The sequence below is a fragment of the Pezoporus occidentalis genome, unplaced genomic scaffold, assembly GCF_034315485.1.
Source record: "Pezoporus occidentalis ecotype Australia unplaced genomic scaffold, CSIRO_AGI_Poc_V1 ctg140, whole genome shotgun sequence".
Taxonomy (NCBI): Eukaryota; Metazoa; Chordata; class Aves; order Psittaciformes; family Psittacidae; genus Pezoporus; species Pezoporus occidentalis.
The window spans coordinates 2,053,490-2,065,498 of NW_026913210.1; the positions used below are offsets into that span (position 1 = coordinate 2,053,490).

A 12,009-nucleotide genomic window follows, 5' to 3' on the forward strand; every position below is an offset into this window, starting at 1 on the left:
CAAACTGCTTCTGGGCTACCGCTTCAGTAAGTACAAATGGGACACAGCCATCACCAGCACACCCAGCTCAAGGACAACGGTCTCCTAAAAGTAAAAACAGCTAAAACTGTTCAGCCATGATAACAGTGTGGTGAGAAGAGATGTTCTGCTACTCTCCTGCCATTTTCTGCTAAATGGCCTTCCCTTCCTGATATCTTCAGGTAAAGCCCAAATGGAAACCGTTAACGAGAAAAACCCTACAAATTCAAGAACCCCACAAAAACAAGCAATGTCTTAGGCCTTCATTGAGAATTGACTGATAATACCAGTGTGAAACAGAGACTATGAGCAGTTTCAAGTCTCAACCCTTTAGGCTACTTGATGGGAAACTGATGCAGAAGCTGCCAGAAAGTACCAAGAAATAGCTGAGCAGATCCAAGATCATGACAAACCTACAAGCAGGAAGGCCTTTTTCACTGGCACATGCTCAGCCTACTGCTAATATCTATCACATAGATACTACTGCCATCACTCACAGCTCTGTAACCACAGAGGCATACAGCAAAAATGAAAGATGCCATCAGCTTCCTGTCTGGTTTTATTTAAGAATGGACTAATTGGAGCTCAGTTCACTGGACACAAGCCTTAGCCAGACACCTGAGCAAAGACTTCAGGGACTGTCTCTGTCTCTAGTGGTGAATTTGATAGCCTCCCTTGTGACTTGGAGCTTCTAAAACAATCCAGTCCCAACCAGCTGGCAAGCACCCTGACATGTGCAGGGTTGAGAAGCTTATCAAAGAGACCACTTTCCACTCACCACCTCAGTAACTCATGTTCCCTTCACATTCCCTACTCATACCACCTCAAGGTCAGACCTAACAGGACAGATCCTCTGCAGAGGCCTATTGTACAGGACATGCCCTTGTCCAACACAGTTATATCCCCTAAATCCCTGAAGGGCAATTAGCACATTTTTTCCTGGCTTTTAGCTGCCTGCAGGGGTTACAGCATTCTGTGAGGCCTCATTAATGCAAAGGCGGAAGAATTTTAAGAACACCATACTGGATTCAGGCTCTTGTGCCTTTGTCCACACAGAAAAACTCTGACTGCATATTGTCTAACAGGTGCATTCCCACACTGCTAACAGATGGCGAGGCTAGAACTTAAACTAATCAGAATGCACCTTAGTAGAAAAACATCAATTGTCTGAATTTGTCTTCACGCCAATGTAACATGTCTCATGCCAGTTCCTTAAAGTATACCTCCTGTGGTAAAATTACACAATGGGCTTGGGTTTCTCTCCCTGATTGAAAATGCCTGCTATTGCCTCCACCACTTCTGTCATTAGGAAATGGCACAATTATGTTGTTGTTGCAGCTTACAGCAGTCAAAAGCTTTTAGACTGGAGCACACATCACAGCAGTCTGGCAATGCCTCACCTGCAGAGCAGAGCAGGGCATAGCACAGGTTTTCATTTAACATCTTCCTTGCTACACATGGCAGTGATACACCCTCTCTGCCACGGTCTGACATGAACATTTCATTATTCTGACACTCTCTCATGCTGGGATTCAGGAGAGAAGTCTTGAGCACCTTCAACCCCCTGGTTTCTGTCTGCCCGCCACTCTTCAATTTGATTTGGGTCATTTCAAAGGCAGATCAGTTGTTCTGCTAGGGACCACTAGAGATAAAACATTAAGATACAGGATGCTTCCCTGTAGATACAAGGCTACAACTTAGACCTTAAAAAAAAATGCTTTGGCTAATACTTACAGTCTGTCGTCTTCTGTAGGTGAAGTTCTTCCATAGCAGCAATCCCAGCTGTGTCCAGAAAGCCATCTTCCGTCAGCAAATCCTAGGAGCTCGCTCCCGTTGTGCAGCAGCAGTAGCAGTACACAGCAGAGATGATGTGGCTGGGCATTAACTAGGGAAAAAAAATAAGAAGAGAAAAAAGAAGAAAAAAAGAGTTTAAAGGGAAAAGCTGTATCAGTCACACCAGAAAAGGCACCAGTGCTTTCCTACCCAATGCATTCCAGCCAAGTCTCATGGGTCTCAGTAAGATCAGACTTAGACTCACTGTCTCTTACCTCAGAGATCCAAGGCACAAAAGAACGCAATACCTGACGGACAACAATTTGCTTCTTTCCTGCCCCAAAATTTCAAGAGCAAGAACAAGGAAAAATAAATCATAGGCTTTGAAAGCTGACTTGGAGACCCTTCCTGAATGAGGTTCAACCATACAATTCAAGCTTTCTGTTTGTTTTTTTTTTTTTCCAGCTTCTTTCCATATCTGCTTTTACAATGGTGAAAAGCCTGATGCCAAATTAGGAAAGCCTTTGTTCTGAAGTCCGGTTAACACAGCCACTTGCAGGAGAAAGTGCTATGCACTTAACAGGCAAACAAGAAACATCCATTTCCTTGAAGGTAAGTGACTAAGAATGGCCCTGCAGCCGTTCATATTTGGATAAAGTGAATGGAAAATTGCTGTTGAATCAGTGTTCAGGTTTTGTAACCACCTGGCTTCCAACACTGTTGTTAACTGGGTACATTCAGTACACATCTTGTGAGAGTATGAGAAAGTATAAAGGGTCAAAAAACACATTAATCATTTTCGTGGCTATTAATAATAGCATTATATAGGCTTGGATACACAGAGACTTCCAGGAAGATTCAGTCAAATGGAAGCTTCCTGTGTATTAGTTAAGCATCATTAAACCTTTTTACCAGAATTAATTTGGCATAGATTAATTTACTTTTGAGTTTAAGGCCACTTCAGATTGAGAGTAATTTCATCCTGAGTAGGCATCCACAAAGGAATTTAGTTAATCCACATCAAATTATCTGATTTATGTACTTGAATACACTCTGCTGACAGGCTCAGTGTTAACAGGACAGCTAGCAGCCGATCCAAACACACAATGAGAGAACCATTCCCCAAAACATCTGTTAAACTGGGAACACATGCTTTTGATTCTACTGTCCCACATACCAGTACCCTAGCCCTATTCAGATTCAGAGTTGCATGCCTGAATGCGAACTGCATTGAAAATGTTCCCAAAATCCGTAAGTGTGCTAAAACTTCCCCAGGAAATGCTCTGACCAGTCTTACACTGGAGATAGATAACAAATGGGAAACCTGGATGTGAGCTTTAAGTTAACGAACACTTGTGGCCTTTAAGTCTCATTCAAAAGTAAATTGCATGAATACAATGACTTGCAGACTAAAAACTTGTCTCTAACAATATAAGTCTGTGCAACAAAAAAAAAGTTTCCCTAATATGACTAAGAAAAACAGTTAAACCCATTACACCAAGTTCTACAGATAATTACTCTGTAGTATCACAACAGGACAACAGTGCTTCTTAATGCCAGTACAGGGAAATAAAGAACTATAACAGACGCCTACAAAACCCCACAAATCGAACCTCGTATCAGCATGCAGGCAGCTTGAGTGTACAGTCAGCACAGGCTCGTGAACTTCTGCCACGTACTGCTGTAATTCACTGATTCGACTTCTACAGATGCTCCTTCACAGAAGGGTGCACAACTAACCTGACAAGAGCCGTCCTCTCCTGCCCAGTTCTTTCTGCTGGTTGGAGCACCCTGACACTAACACACTCCAGCTGCACACACATCCTGCTGTTAGACAGTGAATTCCTACACATACTCAGGCACTTGACAGGCTAATAGCACATCCACAACAGGGAAAAACACTGTGAAGAATCTTAGAGGACAATCCCTGGCTGCTGAGAACTGTGCACACATGCTCATAGACCCAAAGCATACCTTTGCTTACCAGCCTGGACACACCAAGGCTTTGAGGAACCTCGTCTGCATGTCATTATTACACAAAGCTTCAATTAACATGTAACCTAGAGATGAAACCAAGTAGAGAATGTTATCACTCCTCCTTTGTACCCCTTTCACTGACCCATTTCTGCTCAGGATTCAGGTGATTCGGCAACAGTGCTTTTACTCGCACTCTGAGCAACCTGGAATGCTACTCACATAGTGCACAAGTATCCTGTGACCACTAACCTGGTGCAAAAAATCTTTCACTAGGAGAATTGCTCTTTTCAAGCATTTCCCCACAAGGATACTTGCCTGTGAGTCACAGACCTCCATTTGTTTTGCTGTGCTCTGCATTATGCCACAAACGATAAGCCTTTTTGACCAAGTCCAACCCTGCAGCCCCTGGATGAGTTCAGCATACAGAAGTGGAGGACAGGAAGGGACTTCACAACCTTCTACAACCACTGGTTTTACCTTCGGAAGGGTCTTCAGAGTACACACTCCACATTCCACCTCTGCAATACCATCAATTCTCTGCAACAAGCTACTTTCCAAAAGTAATTGTAATTTTCTAGCGATTACAGCCAAACACCAAAATCCATGAATATAAAGTGCCATAGGAAGAGTGCAGGAAGGATCCCAGGGAGAGCCAAAGGGACCAAGCCATCAGTTGGCCACCAAGCCAACTCCCATTCCTTAATACCCTGCACAGAGGCAGAATAAAGTTCAAATCAGTCTGTGGGGTGTTTGAACTAATCATGGGTGAAAATCCAGACATTGGTCCTTCATAATTGCAGTCAGTCCACAGGATCCAGAACACAGAAATACTGCTTTGTAGACGATGTAGGGTTCACATTGCACTAGCAAACTGTAGTGAGATAAGGCCACATATCTGATCATTTAACACATCTGAGCTGATCAGCAGAAGCTTGTACAGCCAAAGATGCAGCTGTGGCCATCTGCTTGGACTCCAGCTCTCTGGAGTTCAGCTAAACTTCATGGGGACCAAAGCAAAAGTTCTGGCCTTCAAGTAAGGCTCGTTTGCCTGGATATAAGTTCCAAATGAAACAAAAATACTGATTTATAAGGACTGTGCCTGAAGAATGGAAAACCTGGCCCAGATGTAGGCACTACCAGCTAAGTCTCTACATTAAACTAGGGGCCAGGATCTAATACTTGGACTAATCACCATGAGCACCATCAGTCCAGTTCTTCTTAAAGCCATGACCGTTTCAAACACATACTCTGCCCCAGTATAGTATCTGCTATAGACTAGGTAGTACAGGTTTGTTGATACCTAGAGCTGTCTCCAATTTGACCCACAGAGGCTGACATATTTGGTTCACCTCTGATACAAGTTAACTAGGTCCACTTGAATTACCAGGACATCAGAAAATACTCTGCAAACTAAGAATCTCAGAGGAAAATGGGTTAGCACCCTTTCAGATATTCTTCCAGCTGAAAATAGACAAGAACTGTAAGCCAGAGATGCAGAAACTGATGGATGCAACACTCCAAACTCAGCTGGAGCTGAAATCCATCTGTATCTCCACTTCAGACTAGGCTGGTAAATTCAACGTAGCTGGGTAATCCAACTTGCCAGTTAGCACTGCAGAGCCAAAAGACACAAATACCAGCTAAAGCCCAAATACTATCTCAAGAAGCAACACTGTTTCTGTCTAGAGTAAGAAAAGCTGCGAGAATACATCACCATAGCATAAGTTTTTTGTGATGCAAAGTATCACAGCTGTGCTGAAGAGAATAGAGACTTATACCTGCCAATAGTGGACAAACACTTTGAAAGTGCAATCTCTTGTTTTTACAAAGCATTTGCTCCGTGAAAGTAGGAAGAATTTCCTTAACTGCAACACATTACACAGCTCAGTTGTGGAGAGGTCTTTGTGTAAGACATCCGATTTTCACATCCAATCTTTTCATTGTGTGAACACCTGTACGGGAAAACTGTACTATGTTTTCCAGTACAGGCAGATACTTGTATAAAGCAATTTTAAGCCTAGAGGCATGAGAATTACTTGTCTTCATCACTCAGAAATCTATTTTTATCTATCTCTGCTTCACCATTTCTTCACCTCTTCACCACATACACTACACAACTGCGAAACTCAGACTACATGGAGCACACCAGGGGAGACTCAAACTGCCTACTACTTCAGGTACAACAGTCCAGTAACACAGGTGCAAACTCAGACTGACACCTTAATAAAAATAAACAGATGTCATCAGATGAGGCTGTTTGATAATTCAAACAAGCAATGCACATTTGGAATAACACCCTAAATCCAGACATATGCTCTATGCAACTCATAGGTACAGCAACAACCATTTGGTTAACCAGCCATGACAAAGTAAGGATTAAGAAGCCATTTTGTATTTTGCCAGCAAGTAAATGGTGGGCATCCAGTATACAGAAGTCCCTGCATGCTCTACCAACATGCACTGAGATGTACGCACTCTTTAATATGCTGTTTGTCCGATGTCTCAACTATTCCCAGCTCCTGACAAAAAAAATACAGGAGAGAGGGATTAAGGAAGAAACATCTGAATACTTCGCCAGACCTTCTGCTAGAGCTTCCCTCGGTCTTTTCCTAGGGAAGAGCTTACGCTTACAAATACAGAGAAACTGTTTAGCTTGCAGAAACAGTGGACATCAGAAGATAGATGGGAGGTACAGAGCAATCTGCTTGTACCTCCTGATCCAGCCTGGGGCTCCCGTTTTGCTCTCATCAAAGTTCTAACACTGGACCAAGACCTTCTGCACTCGCGCAGACCCAACCCACCCATCACAATTAAAGCACAGTATCCCCACACTTGTCCCATGGTCTGCCTTTGCAGAAGCTTCACTACAGGCAACACTTCCCCCCCTCTGCAGAAACCCTGCACAGCCTCCGGGGCTGCAATTCAGAAAATTACTCCTAAGAGAAAGCTAGGCTAAAAGGCAACCTTTGAGAGCACTGACAATGAAACACATGCTTTGACCAGCCCTTTCTTTCTACATGAGAGTTACTCATTACTTGGAAGCAAAATGGCTGTTGAAAAGTCCATTAGCTGGTATGCCAAGAGTTTCCAGGTCCAATTTATCTTAGATACAAAGCAATGTATTTTTACAGCTGTAGATTTAAAGCAGGGAAAAAAGGCTCAAGTGGCAGAGAATCAATTCCCCACCCCCATGCCTGGTGTCTGTACTAAGTAAACATAAAACAGCCTTCAAAAGCAGCTTTCTGCAAACAATGCAGCTGTTTGCTTTCTTTTGGGGGCAAAAAAAAAAAAACACCTTTCCCCTAGAGAAGAAATCACTATTTAGAGAGGGAACAAGGCGAACTTATCAAACCTTATGAGACGGGAACATTTCAGGATTCTGGCAAGAAGACCCTTTATGTCTTCACAATTGCTTAAACCCAGTCCTGGTCAGCAGGGTTAAAAGCTTCTACTAGTTGATGAAGGTTCAGTGGCATCCATGAAATCAGTTACCAGCCTGTGTTCTCTTGAATTACTTTCTGTATCACAATGGCTACCACCACTGGTGGCTCTACAGACCATGCAGCCATGCAGAGTACCAGCTTAATATCTAGAGAGGACACCCTTATGGGAGGGTGGGGAGAAAGACATTATTTGCTGGACACAGCACAGGTTTGAGCTACTAGTGCCAGTGCTGTTCCTCCCCCATGATCAGACATGGTACTTTACACTTTCTGCCTTAGACAAAACGTGATCTTAAGGTCCTTTCCAACCCTAACTATTCTATGATTCTGTGATCTACTTAAGTGCAACAGCTTTTGCCTACATATGTATCAAGTCAAACAAAACCCACTTTTGTAAGGAAAGGGACAACAAAAGAAAAAACAACAGATTTCAGCAGAAATACAGTGCTCTTTGGAAATGCTGAGAAATGTCTTAACATTTCATTTCCTTTAGACACTGTTGGGCTGCATTTTGTGGAGCAAGCAATATCATAAGCCATGTAAACTCTGCAAAGCCCAGCTCCAAGGCCAAAGTCCTCCAGTGCTCCATTTGCCATCAGCTGAGAGCAGGTTCCCATGAGGGCTGTGAACCCCAAGGCAAGACAGAAGTGCCTACCTCATGAACTGACATTTTGACTCAAACAAGACAACACATCAGAGACTAGTGCCCTAAATAGGCATTTGGGTAACAGAAGTACAGATTACACCAAGATTCCAGAATTAAATCCACATCTCCCAAACTAAGGTCTAGTGTGCTGGCCACTTCTCCAGAGAGCACCAGAATTTAGCTTCTTCCAGCACAGCAGCTATAACCAAGAGGCTTACACAACTACATCCACTTTGTACAACTTATGACTCTGCAAGGCCTTAAGAAGTTCTCAAGGCACAGGTACTTGGTGAGCACCCTCACCGTAATTTCCACAAGTCCTAGAAAGGAAAAGCACTCTTCATCTATGCAACTTCAAATGAGACTGAGGAGGAAGCAATTCTGTTGAGATTGGCCTAGACAAAAGGCAGCTGTGGACAAATGCAAGAAATTTTTTATCCTGCTGCTAGAAACCTAGTTGCAGATAATATCATATCAGACACAGCCAGTGCGCAAAGAATGAGAAGTAATGTTCATTCTGCGGTCAAAACAACTCACACAGAGCTTGCAAAACCCATAGAAGCAAATCTGATATTCCCATCTCAAACTTTCAAGAAGTGAAAAAACATTTTCTAGAGCTCTAGGAAAGAGGGAAAACTGCCACCCAAACAATGATAATTTCATAAGAATAACAGTATTTCTCTTTTAAAGAGGTTGTTTAACCTGAAAAGCCTGAATCGTTACAAAAAGGTGTCATGAAAAGCATTAGCAGCGCAGAGAGCTCAAGCAACTCACCTGTGGCCACAAAGCAAAGCAAAACAAAAGCAAAGATGAGAATACTGCCACCAGACCCCACACTTCAGTCTCCTGGTTTAAGCACCGCTAAACTCTGTAGCAATCACAAGCAATGCAGGATCAGCAGTGGAGGTGTGAGCTTTGAACCTGCTGCCTGGGACATAGGATCGTTAACAGTAGAGACACACAGACACTAAAAGCAGGTCTTTCATAACCTCCCCACAGAAGACATTTCTCTCTCATTTGCCAAATGAATATCAGACATCAGGTTTCCTATTCCATCTAAAAAGTCAATCAGTGAGAAATGCTTTCTTCTTCAAAAATGAGCCAGCTCACATCATAAGGGTTACATTGACTTCTTGTTGCTAGCAATGGAATTTGAGAGCTTCTGTGTCAGCAGGCAACAATTTAATTAGGACCACAAACAACAGTATTTGGGTGGCAATTCTTGGCAAGATCCTTGTTGTGGTTTAAAACCAGGCAGAGGGCTCATTCACTCACTCCCCCCCCCCCCCCCTTCTTGCCCTCCCCCTACTCCTGAAGGGATGGAGAGGAGAATTGAAAAGAATGCAACTCCCACGGGTTGAGATAAGAACAGTTTAGTAACTAAGGTATAACACAGATCACTACTGCTACCACCAATGATAATAATGATAAAGGAAATAAAAAGGGAAGAGAATACAACACCTCAGCACCAGCTGACCGATAACTTGACCCCCCCAACCCAACCAAGCACCGACCAATACCTCCTCCAACCCTGCAGAATCCCTGTCCTTCTGGCTAACTCCCAGTTGCATCCTGGGCATGACGTGCTGTGGTATGGAATACCTCTTTGGTCAGTTTGGGTCAGGTGTCCTGTCTCTGCTTCCTCCCAGCTTCCCCTCCTCCCTGGCAGAGCATGAGGCTCACAAAGTCCTTGGCCAAACCAAAACATCGTTATCAACTCTGCTCCCAAGCCAAAAGTCAAAACACTGAACTGCACCAGCTACCAAGGAGGAGAAAAATGACTGCTACTGCTGAACCCAGGACAATCCTCTACTAGCTTACATCACTTTACACACACTATCTGGCCTTAGGTTAGGTAGTAAGCAGGTTTTGGCCTTGTTTCTCCAGTGCTTACTAATTCTGAAAGCAACTACTACATTGCTTTCAACATGGCCATCCACCTGCGCTCTAAATAACAGCTATTAGTATGACAGACTTACTTCAAGATCCTCCTTCACGCTAATCCAGCACTAGCTTAACTCCTTTTACCTCTTTGAGGAGCATGTCAAATTTTGCAAAACTGATACTAAAGGATAGTGCCAAAGCATCAGGAAGCAATGAAACAGTCTCATGGAATCTATCAGCCAGCCACCTCTGATCCAGATGAAACCGAGACACATAGCATCTCAGTCACCCACAGAATCCTTAAGGCAGCAGGCACACAGCTACAGAACACCGAATAGGTGTTTTCTAAAGTTCCCAACCTCACAAAAGACTGGAGACAGAGACAACCAGTGGAAAACGATTCCACCTGTTTTAGCACAGGCTGACAATAAAATACATATTCACAGCCTGCTTTACCTGCTGCTATTAAGACAGCTATTGACACAACCCTATACTAGGTTCTGTCTGCTGTACTAGCTGCTACACAGGGAAGGGAGCCTGAATCTTGCTGCGACAAGAGCTGGAGTGAATACAGTGTTATGTTTGAAGCTGGCTTCCCAACTAATTAGGCAAAAAGGTAAGGGATTTCTAAAGGTATTTAGCTTTGGCACTAGGACTGTGCATATGTATTTTTCAAAAGTCAGTGTATTATGTGCTGCACCCTTCTGAATGCTCTGCTATGAACAGCTGAGCAGATGATGATTTTGAAAGACCTGGCCCAGAAGTAACATAGTAAGCCCTGAAATCCTTCTTCAGAGTAACAATTTTTCCTCTTCTGTAAGAACTGAACTCCCAAGATGTATTTCTGAGCCACAGGTGGGCCCTTCCCTACCAGTCAGAGTTTGACTATAGGGGACAGTCTCTCAGAGAGTCAAGAACTAGCTTACAAAGTACTCAGCAACACAAATTGAACTGTTTTCCAAGGTCTTCACTGCCTCCTTAGACATTTACATGCAGCCACATTCTGACACATGGATTGGCCTTTTATAAGCTTCCTTTGTGTCACAACATGCCCAGCTGTTTTCAAAACCTGTCCCAGGTCACAGAGGAGCAATGCCTGCCTACCAGAATGACCACAACAACTGGTTCTTGTTACGTGTAGCATGCTTTAAAGGCTCACTAGTGAAAACAAGCACAGCTTCAGTACAACAGAAGACGTCAAGCTTGCATGCACCACAGCTGGACTGACCCGAAGAAACATGTGAAAGAGACTGTGGTACGGACTTAGGGAAGAGCAATTTCTTAAATGTCAAATATAACACTCAATATGAAATACAGTCCTCTATTTTAACAAAAAAAAAAAAAACAACTAACAGCTTCTACTGGAAGATTGCAAAATACATGAAGCATTTAAACTTTCAACATCATACCGAATGTCCCCTTTTTTACCCCTACAAAAAAAGCCAAATCCTAGTCCATTCTTTAGCAAAAGCAAACACACAAGGTAATTTGCTTTGTCACGGCCAATGTCCAAAAATCCATAGTCCATATTGGCAGATATTTTTTTTTTTTTAGCTCTCAAAGAATGAGCTTTTCTCTAGTGGAATCTCGAAATAATAGAACATCCTGCTAAAATAATAATTGCGACATTTGAGCTCAATTCATGCCATTAAGCTTTGATCTCTGAGCAACTACGGTATCATCAGTACCGAGTCTGCAAAAGGCTCTGTTACACAGCCTCAGCCTCTTTTTCCAGCTGATGACGCATCCCACTTAAGGACATTATCTTTGCAACTAGGAAAAACAGTGAAGTATTTCACATTGGAAAAGGTACTTTTCTGCTTGGCAGCAGGTTCAAGTAGGAGAAGGAAGACAGGGCTTCCCCATGAAAGTCATCAGCCTCATCAACTTTTAGGAAAAGAAAGCCATGAGCTCAGATGGTGGTCGGACAGAAACACTTTGCACCACAACCTTTCCACAGCACATCCTGGTCATTGGATCACTTCAGAAAAAGCAGCCACAGATCTGGTTTAACAAAGTTAACGCTCAGAGGTGCTCCACGATTCTACTGCACAGTACAGGGAGCATCACTGGTATGCTTGTATCTTCTATTGAGCAAAGTTACCAAGCCTTGCAGGTTTGCCATCACCTCCATAAGGATATTTTGGAAAGGAGTGTCTTACACATAGAATCATAGAATAATTAGGGTTGGAAAGGACCTTAAGATTATCTAGTTCCAACCCCCCTGCCGTGGGCAGCGACACCTCACACTAAACCATATCACCTAAG

General features: G+C 43.1%; 1 protein-coding gene across 4 annotated transcripts in view; it reads right to left on the bottom strand.

Annotated features, from left to right (window-relative positions):
* Positions 1-12,009, bottom strand: part of ABCA1 (ATP binding cassette subfamily A member 1) — a 97,526-nt gene that overhangs the window by 75,986 nt on the left and 9,531 nt on the right. For 3 of the 4 annotated variants that reach the window (XM_062609809.1, XM_062609805.1, XM_062609806.1), the window contains one exon: positions 1,753-1,903. In XM_062609809.1, the coding sequence (XP_062465793.1) occupies positions 1,753-1,818 (66 nt within the window). In that variant the 5' untranslated portion in view covers positions 1,819-1,903. Of the gene's footprint in view, positions 1-1,752; positions 1,904-8,631; positions 8,774-12,009 lie in introns of those variants that run through there. The other variant, XM_062609808.1, reaches the window with a different exon arrangement.